This window comes from Trachemys scripta, chromosome 23 (genome assembly GCF_013100865.1).
Source record: "Trachemys scripta elegans isolate TJP31775 chromosome 23, CAS_Tse_1.0, whole genome shotgun sequence".
NCBI lineage: Eukaryota > Metazoa > Chordata > Testudines > Emydidae > Trachemys > Trachemys scripta.
The window spans coordinates 12,044,530-12,061,165 of record NC_048320.1 but is presented as its reverse complement, the minus strand read 5'-3'; the positions used below and the strand labels follow the sequence as shown (position 1 = coordinate 12,061,165).

Sequence of the window (16,636 nt, the reverse complement as noted above, 5' to 3'; positions counted from 1 at the left end):
AACAGTCTCTGCCCCAGAGAGCTTACAGCCAAGGCAGACAAAGGGTGGGAGGGAAACTGAGGCATAGAGCGGGGTAGTGACTAGCTCAAGGTTCCACAGCAGGTCAGTGGCAAAACCAGGACTAGGACCCAGGTCTCCTAACCCCCCGTCAGTGCCTCATACACTAAACATGCTGCCTCTCTCTATCCTCTTGAGACAGTACCATTGACTTCACAGCGGTTTTGCCATTAACTGGCCTTCTGTAGGTAGGCGTGAGAGCATTTGATTTTTTTTACTCTGCATTTCGACACACAGTGAAGATGGTTATTTCTCATTCATTTTTCATCAACCTGATTTGTTTGCACCAGCAGGGGGTTTAACAAAACAGCCACCCTCAAATCCTGATTATAAAAGATTCCAAAACAGAATGGGCCTGATTCTCCACTCAGACAGCCACGCACACCTGCGCAAGGTGGCTATAAAACACCAGCATATCAGAGTTCTCCACTTGCTCACACCAGGGGCAGGCACCGTTTTACACCTGCGTTGCACAGGTACAAAGGATGATGCAAAGTCCCTGCTGTAGAAAGCACTTCCAGGGGAGATTAGGCAAATCCAGTGTCTAGGGGTATGTCTCCACGGTAGAGTAATGCGCTGTATGGGGGTGTGATTTCTAAATCACACTAAGGTGTTGTACACTAATTGGTCCGTGTAGACCCTGCTGGTGTGCACTAAAGGTTCCCTAGTGCGCTTTACTGTAGTACACTTGCAAACAGTGGTACATTAAAGTGCACCAGCAGGGTCTACACGGACCAAATAACGTGTAGCACGTTAGTGTGGTTTAGAAATCACCCGCCCCCATAGAGTGCATTACCATACCATGTAGACAAGCCCTGACTCTCTTTAGGAAACTCTACAATACCTTCCTCTTTGAAAAAGCCTTTCCACTCTAGCATGAATGACACAACCTCAGGAATCTCTTCTATCCAACACCTTCCCCTCAAAACCCACCATGAAACAAATAAATGAGACTCCTCAACAAACCCTACCCCAACCCAAGCAGTTTTTACCTCAAAAAGGGAGACATGACAGATACTTCATAAAGTCCATTAGGGACTTCACTGTTGCTAATGATTTTACACTGCAGGTGCTCATATCCCACAATGAGGGGTGGCTGTATAAAACCCTAAAACAGATAGACAGACAGACCCAAAGCAGGGGACACAGGCCCGGTGATTCCAGGAGCCCAGATTTATAACAGATTTGGAAACAATATCCTCTTATCTGACGATAATGGTTCATAATGAATTGAGCTGGTTGGAAAAATTTAGAGGGAACTATAGTTTGGGATTATGCAGTTCAGTCCAAATTGAAATGCTTTGCAAATCAGGTCAGCTTTGCTAGAATTTCATTTTGCAAATACACTGGGGGGGAAAAGTTCTGATAATGTCAAAACGTCTTGTTTTGACATCTTCCAAACAAAATGCTTCATTTATGTGTTATGAAACAACTTTTTGTTAAATGTATGATTCTAATATAATTAGGGCTTTTGACTTTTGGCTTTAAGCGATAAACACTGATAAAACACCCCTGATTCAAAAAATAAAAAAGAATTTGGTGGTTATCCAACAAACATTGCAAAAACACTGGAAGTGGTTACTTGTCTCTAAGGGCTTGTCTATATAGAGCATTAACGAAGACTGTGGGGGTGTTATTTCTAAAGCGCACTAATTTGTGGCAGATTAATTGGTCTGTGTGTAGACCTTGCTGGTGTGCACTAAAGATTCCCTAGTGCACTTTAACATAGTGTTGTTTGAAAGAGTACTATGGTAAAGTGCACTAGTGAATGTTACAAAGAGATTACTCATTACTGTATATACTACTGTAATGAATAATGTACATAATACTGCAGGATATACATAGAGATAGCACCAAAACCCCTTGATTTTTGGACATCTACATAAAACGCAAAAATTGCTCAAAATCCCTCCCCAAAATGAAATTAATAACCCCCCCCCACAACAGATGCCATAAAACAATAAAAAATAAAAAAAAGTTGAAATTGAAACAAAACATTTTCATTGACCTGAAACAAACAAACAAAAAAATCAGAATTTTCCTTTGTGAAGAATTTCAAAATTTTCATGTTTCGCTCCAATTTCGCAAAAAGCTAATTTTTGAACATTCAAAATATTTGACTGGGATTTCCTATGTGCTACCGTAATACCAATAATAATAACGGAGAATTACTTATTATTACTTGGTAGTATTATTATTTAAAAGGCAGCAAGATTTAAATATTTAAAGCAACACACTTTTTAATGAAAATAAATGTGACATATAATTAACCCTGGAGAACTTACTGCTGCAGGATATGGAGGCAAATAGCTTAGCAAGAGAAATGAATGCTTATAAAGTGCCATGAAGATGAAGAGGGCTGTCTGTGGAAGTACCAAGCACTGGGAATAATATTATTTTTAAAGGATGAGTTTGCTGGAAGGGTAGAGGGTCCCCTGTTCCCATAACTTCTGACTTTCTAGGCTTCCCATTCTTAAAATCTCCCATGCCAGAAGTAAAGCTACTCTGAAGAACAAGATTCTGATCCTGTGGGTTGCTGAGAACTTCCTAGGAGGTGCTGCGCACCCTTAACCTCCAAGGAAGTCACTGAGCCATGGGGACATTCAGTAGCTTGCAGGATCAGGCCTGCAAAAGAACTGTCTCCAGCAGTCAAGCTCACAGCTCTCTGCTCTTTCTGTTGTAGAGGGTGATAAATATTTCCTTTGTGTTGAGTGTTGTGTGTGATGAATGCCCTGGGACCAGATTCATCCCTGGTGCCACTCTGTTGAGGAAGCAGTTGAAAAAAAGAAGGCATGAATTTGCATCTGCCATAGAAGCTCATAAACAGAATACTTATTCCAGAACAAAGAGACTTTTATTCACTGTGTATCCACAGGGGGAGCCATTCCAGACTAGCTCCGTAGGTCAATTTCCCCCTGGTTCTCCAACCTGAACCCCTGGTAGCCTTTTGGATGTGTGAGTCACATGGGGCACTTGCAAGCTGGTCATCCAAAAACGTGAGACAGTCACTGCCCCAGGACTCTTACAGTCTAAACAAAGGAAGGATCCACACGCCTCTTTTAACGGTGGAGAACTGAGACCCTGGGAGATCAAGTGCCAGGTCTGCAAAGGTCTTTAGGAGCCTAAAGATGCAGGGAGGCATCTAGTGGGAGTTTCAAAAGCACCAAAGTGAGTTAGATACCTCACCCCATTGACTTTCAATGGGAGTTAGGTGCCTAACCTGCTTAGGCACATTTGCCAGTCCACTAGGCACCGAAACCCCTTTGTAAATCTGGCCCTAAGTGATAGATAGATCACACGGGGAGTTAGCAGCAGATCCAGAAAGTGAACCCAATTCTCCTGAGTAGCAGGACAGTGGCTCAACCACAAGACCATCCATCCTTCCTTCCGGCAAACCCACAGCTTCTGGCTCCAAGCCATGAGTTCAATCCACTTGACCACAGTCTCTCTTCACACAGACTTGGCTATAACCAACCAGAACATCTGTTCCTCTCTTTCTCCCCATCCATCCATCCCATACGTGTCACCTTATTACCCCAACACTCTTTCTTTTCCCCTTATCTCAACCAACTGACGGGTCTGATGTGAAAACTCCCCAGCGAATTTGCTATGGAGCCCAAACCGAACCGCTCCAACCCTGAGCAGCAGCTGGACATGCGTGCTTTGGACACAACTTCTAGGAAAGTCTTTGGAAGATGAAAACTTTGTAGGAAATAAACTACCGGGAAGAAGAAACAGTAAAGGCTCCTCCTTCCATCACGGCAGCCCTGAGGTCAGGGAAGGAGGCCCATCATGAGCAGAGAAGAAGGCAGAGTTGTAACATCAGCAGAGAGGCAGTAGCAGAAGGGAAAAATGGCCCGGCTGCCTCCTCTCCCCCGCCCCCATGCCATGCATGCCCACAACAGGAGTCAAGATGGAAGGAAGGGGAGATAGGATTTCACACAGGAAGAACAAAAGTGCCTTAGCAATGGGGCATTTACAGCTAAAAAAGACTTGATGACACCAAGGTCCTGCCCGTAGGTATCACAGAGAGAGGCAGCTATGATGCTGGAAATGTCCTTAGCTTCTCCCATATCCTTCTCATGAAACAGGTGGGTTCAGCTGGGCTGCCCACATGAGAAGAGTGCACCTCGCCCGCTGACCAAGCACGTGCTTGGGGCGGCATCTCAGAAGGGGTGGCCAATGTTGGGGTGGTGGGGGATGCTCGAGGGGTTTTTTTGTTTTTGTTTTGGCCGGGCAGCACGGGGGTGTTTTGGTGGCACGGTGCTGGGGGGGGGGCGGGGGTTTGAGTGGCCCGGGCCGGCGTTCCGGGGGTGCGGGGGTTTCGGCAGCACTGGGGTGGGGGTTTGAGCAGCCTGGCGCTCCGGGGATTTAGCCGGCCTGGCCTGGCCTGGTCCAGCGCTGGGGGTGGGGAGGGTGTTACGGCAATGCGGCGCTCTTCTTTTTTGCCTGGGGCAGCAAAAAAGTTAGAGCCGGCCCTGCCATTAAGTCACATGGAGTTGGAAGACTGTGCCGGCAACGCCACTGGGTATTTGAGGCGATCCAGGAACCGCCTTGCACTTTACAAACACCTCGGCCAATGTTTTGAAGCCTGGGTGCAGTGCTGCCAACTCTCCTGATAGTTGTGTTGTTCTTAAAGCCCCAGCTCCTGGAAGCAAGGGATTATGTGAGAATCTCAGCTTTCACTTAAAAACAAACGTTTCCACCTCTTGTGATTACCAAAAAACACTTGCCAATGTGACCCTTAAAGACTCAAAAACCAGAAGGCAAATTAAAAAAAAAATCTGTTATATTAAAATCTCATGGTTTTTAGCCAATCTCATGATTTTTCAGAGCCTGATTCATGCGTTTTGAATTCTCTGTGCTAGTACTATTGCAAACACTAATTAATCAATTAAGCCTCACAACCATCCATGTAGGATACACAGATGTTACCCTCCCCTGTGCCTCAGTTCTCCCATCTATAAAGTGAGTGTAAGTGGCTTGCCCAAGGTCATGTTGTGCATCAGCGGCAGAGCTAGGACTGGAATGAAACGGTTGTGACTCTTAGTCCATTTCTCTAATAAGAAAAATAAGCACTCATTTAGTGGCTTACAGAAGAAGTTTTCAATGTGCTTGATAAGGATGGTTCAGTATCTATATCCCCATCTTACACATGGGGAAACTGAGGCAAAGAGCAGTGAAGTGACTTTGCCATAGATCTCACAGGAAGTTAGGTAAAGAACCCAGGCATCCTGACTCCAGTCCCCAGCACTCACCTCCCCGCACCACTCATGACACATGCAGAAAATGAAGCTAGTATCGATCAGGAGGAGGGTCCATAGGGCAGGGAGTCAGATGCAGAAGTAAGAAGCATTTTACCAGATAGCTGCACCAGCGCAGATCCTGAAACTCCATGAGTGCCATAGATCCTGGCAGCAAATTCCAAATGAATTGCAGTGCAGCGTTACAAGGTGATGATGCAAATGCTGCACGAGACAACGTTGTCATGATTTTATCCAATAGGTTGTGGCAAGTGTGGTGCAAGCCAGAGCTAACACAGTAGCAGTTGTGACAGATCTCAGAACTTCCTGCTCCAAAACCACAGGTCTCTCCTATTTGAAGTCCTGGAGAATCTCCTTTAGTTGTCAGCACTATAGAGGTTATGACAAATAGCTGAGTAGTGCATCTGGTTGCATCTAGGATTGTATATATATATATATGCACACGCACATCGCAAGCACTCAGCACCCACAACTGGGACCAGATTTGCCAAAGAGCTCATCTCCAATGTAGGCACCTAAAATAAGGGGCCTGGTTTTCCAAAGAGCTCAGCACACGGGGTGCTCGGTGCTTTTGAAAAGGTGGCCCCAAGTGCAGGTGCTGAGCAGTTGGGAATCTGGCTCTGAACGCTGGAAAATCTGCTCTACAGAGGCCAGACTTTGAACCCTCTTAAACTTACCCAGCAGCCACTTCCGGCATTAAAACCAGAGTGTTGCAAGGAGACTAGAAATGGAATTGCAGTTCTGCTCCAAGCCAACACAAAGAGCTCCAGGCCATGCCCACAGCCACCTCCTTCTCCTCCCCTGCTCAGTTAGGAAACACTTCTTCTTTTCAGGCTTCTGCGGGTCACTCACTCACTCCCCTCTTGGTGGACCCAAATGACCTGATGGAACCTCAGCCTCCTGTTTTCCGGGTCTCGAACCCCTGCGCTTCCACTTTACAAGTTTCAGGATTCCTGATTGCTCTGAGTCCCTTAGTGACACCCCAGGAAATGGACAAGTCAGGTCATTTCCTGATACTTTAGTAGGTTGGGTTACCCGGCTATTACCTGGGGCTCTGACACCCAGAGGGGTCGGGTTACCCGGCTATTACCTGGGGCTCTGACACCCAGAGGGGTCGNCACCCAGAGGGGTCGGGTTACCCGGCTATTACCTGGGGCTCTGACACCCAGAGGGGTCGGGTTACCCGGCCACCCAGGGGCCTTGGCACCCAGAGGGGTCAGATTACCCGACCACCCAGGGGCCTTGGCACCCAGAGGGGTCGGGTTACCCAGCTAGCCAGGGGCACTGGCACCCAGAGGGGTTGGATTACCCGGCCACCCAGGGGCCTTGGCACCCAGAGCGGTCAGATTACCTGACCACCCAGAGGCCTTGGCACCCAGAGGGGTCGGGTTACCCGGCTAGCCAGGGTCACTGGCACCCAGAGGGGTTGGATTACCCAGCCACCCAGGGCCCTGGCACCCAGAGGGGTCTGGTTACCTGGCCACCCAGGGGCCCTGGCACCCAGAGGGCTAGGGTTACCCAGGCACCCAGAGAGGTCGGGTTACCCAGCCACCCAGGGGCCCAGGTCCCTAGTTACTCATGGGTACTTTAGTGGTGCTGACAGTCCCCCAGACAAGCTACCCTATTACCCGCGAGCATGCGCACGCGGAGCTAGCTGGCAGCACCCAGGTCCTGCAGCCCTGCCCTGTCTCTACCTTGCTCCATTGTGCCGCCCACGCCCGGCTTGGCAGGCAGCAGCCCCATCCGTGCCATCCCCCGAGGGCTCGGCCCAGGCATTTAAACGTGTCCGTTCGCTCTGGGGGAAGGGAGGGGACGAGGATCACTGCTGCTCTGAATGCTTCCTGCTAGGGCCACCACTGACTGCACCGCCTGGAGGGGAGCGAGTCTGCTCTGCTTGCCAACCCACGTCCTTCGGTGCCCAGCACCCCCGGCCCCTCCACACAGAGTCCCCTTTTGCAAAGCTACTTTCCAGGAATCTCGGTGTGCAGCCAGTGGGTCCTGCCTGCCTGGGGGACCTGCAGTGGAGAGGGCAGAAGTGGAGGCTGGCAGGAAGCAGCTTCACTCCAGGAGAGGGGGGGACAAATATGTTAACCCCCCCCCACACACACACACACCATACACAGGCCCCTACCTTGCCTCGACAAAACAAAGTACCCCCCTACCTTCCAGGCACTGCACGCTCCCTGCAGGGCTCGGGGGCGAACATGGACCTCCCCCAAAGCCACCAACTTCATGAACAACCCATTCTCCCCAGGCAGGATTTAACAGCTGGCATCTCGGCATGGAGCAGCACAGAGACTTGACTGGGGAAGGAGGGAGGGGGGGAGCTGGGCTCGCATAGCGGGGCGGGACTGAGACACACAATCCAACTTGGAGCTCTCGAACGGCAGGCGGAGTGAAACAAGATCCCTTGGCTGCCAAAAAGGGTTTCTCTGGGGCGTTTACTCCCTCCCCCTTCCCAGCCACACACTCCACTCCCTGCTCCGAGCCCCTCTCCTAATCTGCTGGGCACGAGCAAGCGGACCATGAAAAGGAGCTTGGAAGGGGGGGAAGGAAGAAGAGGATCCTAGGGGGGTTGGGATCTTCGTTTGCAAGAGGCGAGCGGTCTCCGGTTTTTACTCTCTCACCCAGAAATCAAGGAGGCCAGGATATGGGTGCAGCAGCAGGAAGAAGGCAGAGAAAGGAAGGAGGAGTTACAAATGTTGCCCCAGTGAAAGTTACAGCCTCATCCTGCTCTCTCTCCCACCAGTGTTTTGCCCTGTTCCTTGCAGTGGGTTTCCTTCTGCGTTATACCGGCGTAAGAGAGAGGGGAAGCTGGCCCAGTGAGTGCATAGGGTATAAGTCATCCCAGATGGGTCAGGTTAGCTGTTTATCCCTGAGTTCTAGCACCCAGGTGGGTCAGGTTAGCTGTTTATCCCTGGGTTCTAGCACCCAGGTGGGTCAGGTTAGCGGGTTACTCCCTTGGATTTCACTCAGAGGCAGCATGATAGCAGCATCTGCTCTGAAATTGTTGCTGCTTTATTTATTTGCTCCAAAGAATTTGCTGGCGGGGTGGGCCAGACAGCGCCCCCTAATGAAAGGCCAAAAGGGGTGTCATTCAGCCTGGGATCTGGCTCAGGGCTCGGGGTGCTGGGTTTGAGGCTGAATCGGGCTTGGATCTGACCGTACCAAAAATATCCCGGATGCTGATCTCACAAGTATTTGGCTGCATTAAGAGGAAAAAGAGAAGGCTGCTCCCCACTTTGGATCCAACGTGGGAACAAAACGATCCGTGGCAGATTTGGTGCTGGTACAGATCGGAACACTAACACGTCCAGCAAACATAAAGGGGTTTGGATGTGAGATGTCACTGCCTCCCCCCTTTCTAACACATGCTGGGACCTAGATATACTGGACTAGATCCTTAGCTGGTATAAACCCCCATAGATAAGCAGTGTGGTCCAGTGGTTAGACCACTGTTTTACAACTCGGAAGGGAGCTTTATTCCCAGCTTTTAACACTTAGCTGCCATGTGACTTTGGGCAAGTCATTTCCTTCCTATATTTAGATGATAAACTCTTTGGGGGCAGGGACTGATTCTTACTATATGGATGTAGAATACCCAGCACAATGGGGCCTTGACCTGGGTTATGACAACTAGGTAATGCTGCAATATGAATAATAATAACAACAGTGGTTGAGGATCTGGCCTGTCATATATATTTTTTAGAATGTCCACCACTTCATAGAGGAAGCAGTCTCTGTTTCCATCCATTCCTGGGAACTTCAGGTGCATAATAAACTTCAGCATACAGAGCATGGCTGTTTTTTAAAGTTTCACAGCCGACATATGGGAGATGGGGCGCGGGCATCTGTACCTCATTCAACCGCCGGATGTCATCCAGCCTTTTCTCGTTACTTAGCATCGTTTTAAAAAAATGCACACAGGCTCCCGAAGGGTTGAGCAATGAGCATGCGCTTTGGAAAGGCCAAGGCAAAGAAATAAATGGTGGTGCTTTTGCTAAGGCCCTGGGAGTGGTTGGAGAAAAAACCCAAACTGCCTCAAAACAAGAGCGACCCATTTTTGGAACAGCACAAGAGAAAGGAAATGTTTGGGTTGCTGAACCCATGAGGGCTTGGAGGTTCCTGAGAGGGACAGGCACACAGGCTAGCAGGGCCACACCATCAGTGTCTATTGTCCAAAAGGGTACGTCTACATGGCAAAGAAAAACCCGTGGCACCGAGTCTCAAAGCTTGTGCCAATGGACTCGGGCTTATGGAGGTCAGGGCCAGAGCCCCAGCTCCCAAGTGGGAACGTCTACACTACTAGTTTTAGCCCCATAGCCCAAGCCCTGTGAGCTCAAGTAAATTGACTCCAGCTCTGAAACTCAGGTGCTGGGGTTTTTTCTTTCCAGTGTGGTGAACGCTCCGTACAAACGATGAGCCCTTATTTAGCAAAGCCCAGACACAACTCCTAACAAATTCAGCGGGCTAAATCCTGGGCTCCTTATTCTTTCTTTACTCTGTTTTGACTCCCTCTTCACTTCTGTCAGAGCTTTGCTTCAGTAAAGACCAAGTAAAAAGTCATGATCCTAATGTTACAAACAATTGCTGCTGGGGAGTGAAGAGCAGGGCCGGCTTTAGGCCGATTCCCCCGACTCCCCGGAATCGGGCCCCGCGCCTTAGGTGCCTTTTTAATTTTTTTTACTCACCTGGTGGCGGTCCGCTCCGGGTCTTCGGCGGCATTTCGGTGGCGGGGGGTCCTTCAGTGCCGCGGAAGACCCGGAGCGGACCTCCTGCCGCCAAAGTGCCGCCAAAGCCCCAGACCGCTGCCGGGTATTCAAATCGGGCCCTGCAGTTCATAAAGCCGGCCCTGGTGAAGAGTCCCCTACAAATCAATGGGATTAAGCACATAACAGGAAGCACCTGCAGCTTTCAGACCTATGTAAGGACCTTGGCACATGATCCTACGCACATACAGCTCTGCTGAAATGCAGCCATCTCTGGGATGGAAGGCACCCCGTATGCTGCACAGCAGGGGAAAGTGGAGAAAAAGGAAGATTTTGCCCAGGGATAATGCAGCAAATCCCATTTACTCTGAAATGTGCCGTGTGACCTATAATGACTATGCAACAGCTGACAGGATCCCCTCCTTTTAGGATCTCATCTGTGAGAGTTGCCCGTAGTACTCAGTGGTCAAGATCCACCTCTTGTGTAATTTTGTTGAAGACTATTGACTCCAGGGAAATTACAGCGGGCACAGCTGTGCTACCCCTGCGGCTAAGGTAGTCTAGCTAGTTCCAACCCCAAGCTACGTCCAGCATGTGGGCCAGTGCTGATTTCCACGAGTCCATCACACATTCACAGGACGGCAAGAGTCTCACATTTTTCTGGGGCATCCCAAAGCAGCATGACCACAGAATGAGGATGTGTTGTCATGCTGTGATGTAACGTGTTGCGACATGACTTCCTCGGGGGTTGGCGCAACCGTGGGTTGGCAACCTGATCAGGGCTGAGGCAAACAAGTGGAAACCCTTCTCCTAAATCTGACTGGGGCTTTTCATTTAAGTCCTTCCTGTCCAGGGCTTCCCTACTAAGCTAAAAAGTGGGTACTGGAATTAAGGCTCCATATCATTGGCTGCCATGGGTACAAACTCCATAGCAATATAAAGTCTACTAGGAATTTCGCTATTGCTATCAATTTTATATGGAAGAGGCTTAGATACTAGAGTGAGGGGCAGCAGTATACAACCCTGTGCTAGCCAGATAATTAGCAACAAAGGATGAACCCAAAGTCTACCAGGGTTTCAAATCCTCTCCTGACTGAAGGCCAGAGGGGAGGGCAGGACAGCTGAGGGCCTTTACCAGTATGGTAAGGTATAACCCTACCAACACCCAGATCCCTTTCATCCAGACTCTCAGAGAGCTCTGCAAACACGAATCATTTCACAATGCTCCCAGGAGACAGCTCAGTCTTGCAATGCCAATGGGGGGAAAGTGACCTTGCCCAAGGTCATCTGTAGAAGCAGGCATAGAACCCAGGAGTCCTGAGGGCCAGTCCCCTGATCTAGCCACTAGACGCTTACTGCGGAAAGGTTCGGGGAGTAACAGATTGGAACTAGCGCTTTAGACACTCTTTAAATGGTTGTGGTACAGGCACCATCTATATTCAGTAGCAATTCTTTCAATTCCCGCACCTTAACAACTAACTGGGGCCGGACCTATATGTTGCTGAGCACCCATGACTCACACAGACGTCAACTCTCATCCCCCCGAGAGAGGAGGTTTACACTTAGCCCTCTTTGTGCCTCAGTTTCCCCATCTGTAATGGGGGAATGATTACGATTATGATTATTTATTTGCATGGCGGTAGTGCCCTAGGAATCATGGGTCAGTGCCCTATTATGCTAAAGGCTGTACAAACACAGCGATGATCCCCCCAGGGCTGGGGGGAATTGTGGGGCTGAGTCCATCCATGTCTGTGAGGCACCCAGACGTGACAACAGCAGCAAGCGTCGCAGAAATGCCTGTAAACAACCATACATTCCTCCTGCGCTGGCGTCCCCTCCGGTGCCAACCTGTTTTCCAACCTCAGCCTGGAGACCGGCACCACCGAAGTTCCTACCTGCCACGCACATGACAATGATCCCGCCCCTTCTGCCCCCGCTGCCAAAGTCTGTGTAAATATAGGAACTGTCTTACAGTCCCTGACCTTCGCAGCGTCAGTCAGTTATAATTCCAGCTGGGATCTCCAAAGCTCCTGTCAATCACACTGATCCCGTCCCCCTCCCCCAACCCCTCTGGCTGGTGCTGGCTAAAAATAGCGTGTTCCATTACAGCTGTTTACCCTGTGCCAAGCTCCAGCTCTCTCTAGCCATGAAACAGAGGCTCTTTCTCTCTCCCTCCTTCCCAGCAGCTGCAACTTATAAGAGGAGTAAATATATCCCGGTGCATCTTAGCTTCGTCTACCCCAGGAAATTTGCCCATTCAGAGTCGGCAATTGGGTGCATGTGAATTTACACAAGCATCCCTGGAAATTGACGTCTCCCTTGTTCGACTACAGATCAAGTACGGCACGGGGCTCGCACGTACTTGCTGGTGTGTCTCAACCCAGATCTGGAGGGACCCCTCATTAGGGACGAGAGGGGAGATGAAGCTTCATGACCCACTCAGCCCCTCTCGGCAGGAAGGAAGTCAGGTGGCGTGTTCATTGCAGCCATGTTGCTTTTCTAAGGTGGACTTGCCTGCCCACTGGGAACTGGGCTGAGACCCACCCAACTCATTCCATAGAAATCACCCAACACGCCATCAGGGAGTTCTGGAGTTTGGTTATGACCAGCTGGTGCTGGATTTGAATTGGTTTATTTATTTATGGAGGGCTGCAGTATTAAAACAAGACAAAATAAAAGCTAGCAAGCCAGACATCCCCAGACACCACCCATGGCAAAAGACCTTAGGAGTTCCTGCTCCCGTTTGCATGGCACCATTAGCTGCATTTGTACAATGAGCCGAATTCTGCTCTCGGTTCCACTTCAATAGAGTCACTCCAGACTTACACCAGGATAACTGAGAGCAGAATTTGATCCATAAAGTCTCAGAAGACATCAACGTGGACAATAGGAGAGCACAGCTCTGTCTCTCTCATTAACACTGTCGTGATTTCGGTCAGCACATCTTACTCATTTGAATAACTATCCTTCCAGACCGACACAGAGTGGGACATTCTTCAGAATAATCATTTAACCAAAATGAGATATTTCCTTGGCTAGTTTTGCACCGCAGGGCAGGCTCCATGTGACTGTGCTTAATTTGACTAATTAAGCACTTCCTTGTTATTATGAATTATTTTATTGTTTCCAATTAACAACTTGGCCAAAGTTGACCCATAACCTCTTGGTCCTTGAAAGCAAAGCCTCCTAAGTCTGTGAGCATAACAACCTCGAGCATAAGTCACCAGCTGCATTTGAACCCACTGCTTTCAGCACCACAGCACAGACTCTTCCCACTTGAGCTAAAGGAGTAACTCTGCTAGCAGGCGGCAGCAGTAGACTGTTGTCCTCCATACGGAGCAGCCGCTGGGAAGGGAGGGGAAGCATGTTACATGGGCACCTCTGCTGGCACGTGTTCCTTTTGTACGTGCAGCGTTTCACATGCACCATGGCTATACTTCCAAATTTAGCAGGTATTTCTAGAGTGCGAGTTGAAAACACAGCCCAACGGGCAAATCTCCAGATGTGACCACCTTTGGATGGCAATGGCACATCGGACAGGATACCGGTGTCCTCCACACCTTCTTCTCCCCTCCTTCACCCCATATGATCAAGTCCTGGCTCTCTCAATGCACAGACACGTACCAAGGGGAACATTACCTTCTTTGGCCTCTCATGGTGGGAGACAGGCTTCTCCTGAGCGGGTGACACAGACCGGCTTCTTCTCCCGGCGATGAAGGAGCTGCCTCCAGAGTGACGCAATGTCTTCTGAGATAAGCAGGGTGGGGGTGGGGGGAGGAGATGGAGAACAGACAAAAAACAAAGAGCCAACAGTGAGTTCAGGGCCAAAGCTTCAGCACTTCAGCAAAATCATGACTAAGGCCTCGGCTACGCTTAAAATTTAGATCGACCTAGCTACGTTGCTCAGGGGTAGGGTGACCAGACATCCCGATAAAATCGGGACCGTCCTGATATTTAGGCGTTTGTCCCACGTCCTGAGCGATGTTTGGTTGGGACGCAATTTGTCCCAATATTTCGCACTCCTGTTTGTTTTTTTTGCTCCACCAGCGGGACTCCTCCGCCCCCCATGTGTCCCGATATTTTCTTCATCCCATCTGGTCACCCTACTCAGGGGTATGAAAAATTCACACCCTTGAATGCTGTAGCTAAGCCGAGGCAACCCCTGGTGTAGGTGTGGCTAGATCAACAGAGGAATTCTTCCCTCGTCCTACCTACCGCTGCTCAGGGAGGTGGATTACCGACAGGGACAGAAAGCCCCCTTTTGTCGACGTAAAAGCATCTAACACTACAGCTCTACAATGGCATAACTGCAGCTGTGCCGCTGTAACACCCGTGGTGTCGACGTGGCCTAAGACGGGGGCCACATGGCCCTTTGCTGGATCTGCACATGTTGGACCAGTCTTGGGAAGGGAGGATGGAGGAGTTTCACCCTTTCACTAGAAAGAAGATTACAAGCAGGATAATCTACAGCTTGCCAACCTCTTGGGCAAGCTGAACGAGGACAGGGGATTAATGAGACATGCTTTCCCTTATTTCCCCTCTCCATCTGGTCAGATGGACTGCCCTTCCCCCACCTCCCGCTTCTTATATGTTGCTCCACTTCACATCCCCCCTCTTGTGCCTTTTGCCCTTTACACAACAATAATGGTGTGAAGAAACCATACAGGGAGCCCAACAAGTGCGTTTAGTACACACAGCTGACATGCCAAGCCTGGTTGCACATGCATACTTCTGCTCTGAGTGCCACCAGAGCAGGGGTCGGCAACCTTTCAGAAGTGGTGCGCCGAGTCTTCATTTATTCACTCTAATTTAAGGTTTCACGTGCCAGTCACACATTTTAACATTTATAGAAGGTCTCTTTCTCTAAGTCTATAATATATAACTAAACTATTGTTGTATGTAAAGTAAATAAGGTTTTTAAAATGTTTAAGAAGCTTCATTTAAAATTAAATTAAAATGCAGAGGCCCCCCGGACCGGAGGCCAGGACCCGGGCAGTGTGAGTGCCACTGAAAATCAGCTCACGTGCCGCCTTCGGCACGTGTGCCATAGGTTGCCTACCGCTGCACTAGAGGGTTCACAGACTGCTTCAAGGGATACTATCCAATTCCTGTATGCCACATGGCTAGGGTGACCAGACAGCAACTGTGAAAAAACGTGACGGGAGTGAGGGGGTAATAGCCACCGATATAAGAAAAAGTCCCCCAAAACGGGACTTTCCCTATAAAAACGGGACATCTGGTCGCCCTACACATGGCCAATGCACAAAGACACGCATGAGGCGGAGGAAGTAGCTAGGCCCAGCCTCGGTGTGAGAGCTTTGTAAGCAAGGAGGAGAGGAGCTTACCTATGATGAGGAGGTGAATTGTGCCAGCAACGGCGCTCTGATCTGATTTGCACCACCCTAAACCCTTGCTTAGCTCACACGGGTAGATATATGTAGATAGGCCCAAACCAGACACCGCCCCCGCCCCCGCTTGGCTTCTATGTCCAGGCCCCCTTCCTAGATAAGGCCAATGCTCTTGAATAAGATGTTAGGTGGGGGAGGCTCTGTTCTCAGCCCCCTGGTGAGGTGGCATCTGGGGAGCCCTGCTGTCTATCAGTGCATCGGGAAAGTAGATACAGGACCATGATTGTCTTGGGTGATGAAGTATCAGAGGGGTAGCCGTGTTAGTCTGGATCTGTAAAAAGCAACATGCGTCTGACGAAGTGGGTATTCACCCACGAAAGCTTATGCTCCAATACATCTGTTAGTCTTAAAGGTGCCACAGGACCCTCTGTTGCTTTTTGGGTGATGAAGGGAGCACATAGCAGGAATGTGGCCTCTGGTTTGACTTTGGGGAGGAGGCCGGAGATGTTAGACACTGAATGTGACAGCCCTGAGAAGCGGGAAGGAGATTGGGAAAGGCCAGCAAACAAAGGAGGGGCCGAGAGTGCAGGGGATTAGGTGTCCTTTCCAGTAGGGTTGGGGAGAGAAGGGGGCTCTAAATTGGGAAGGGTCCCTCTCCCTCCTATTCCTCTTGTGATGTAATGGGGAGGAGCCCATGTTCCTCTTGCCCCAAATCTACCCAGAATGCCAGGCAGCGTGCCACCCTCCTCCCCAGAAGTGGCTGCATTTTGATGGGGCTGTATATATCGATAGGGCCAGATTCTGTGCTGCGTCTCCTGGGTGACTTTATCCCATCTTTGGGCCACCCCAGATTCCAGGCATAAATTAGGGCAGCTCTGTCTTATAGCAACCTCTTCAGGAAGACATATGGGCTCAGAACCCCCTTAGTACCAAGAGCCCTGTAGCACCACATTCCCTCCTGCCCTGACATGTCCCCTACTGGTCCCAACACCACTGCCTAGGCCAGAGCAGTGATGGGCAGCTTACATCATCCCTACCCTGCTCCTGCACCTGGAGAATTTCCCCCTGGCCCCTTAAGGTTTATTTACGGCCCTAGAGTGCCCTACAGGGGCAGGAGCAGGGGGCCCAAACCAGCCCCATAGTTTTAAAATGCTTTGGGTCAAAGGTCAGGGAGGGTAGCCACTCGCAGGCTCTGCTAGCCCTGTCAGAGCAAGAGAACCAGGGAGTGGTCCATGGCACGGGCTGACGGTCTCGTCTA

General features: G+C 49.9%; 1 protein-coding gene across 6 annotated transcripts in view; it reads right to left on the bottom strand.

Moving 5' to 3' along the window:
* MLLT6 (MLLT6, PHD finger containing) overlaps window positions 1-16,636 on the bottom strand; it is a 74,225-nt gene that overhangs the window by 39,235 nt on the left and 18,354 nt on the right. For 2 of the 6 annotated variants that reach the window (XM_034755664.1, XM_034755666.1), the window contains exon 7: window positions 13,655-13,777. In XM_034755664.1, coding sequence (XP_034611555.1) covers window positions 13,655-13,777 — 123 coding nt within the window. Of the gene's footprint in view, window positions 1-7,483; window positions 7,647-13,654; window positions 13,778-16,636 lie in introns of those variants that run through there. The other 4 variants (XM_034755665.1, XM_034755668.1, XM_034755667.1 and 1 more) reach the window with 4 other exon arrangements.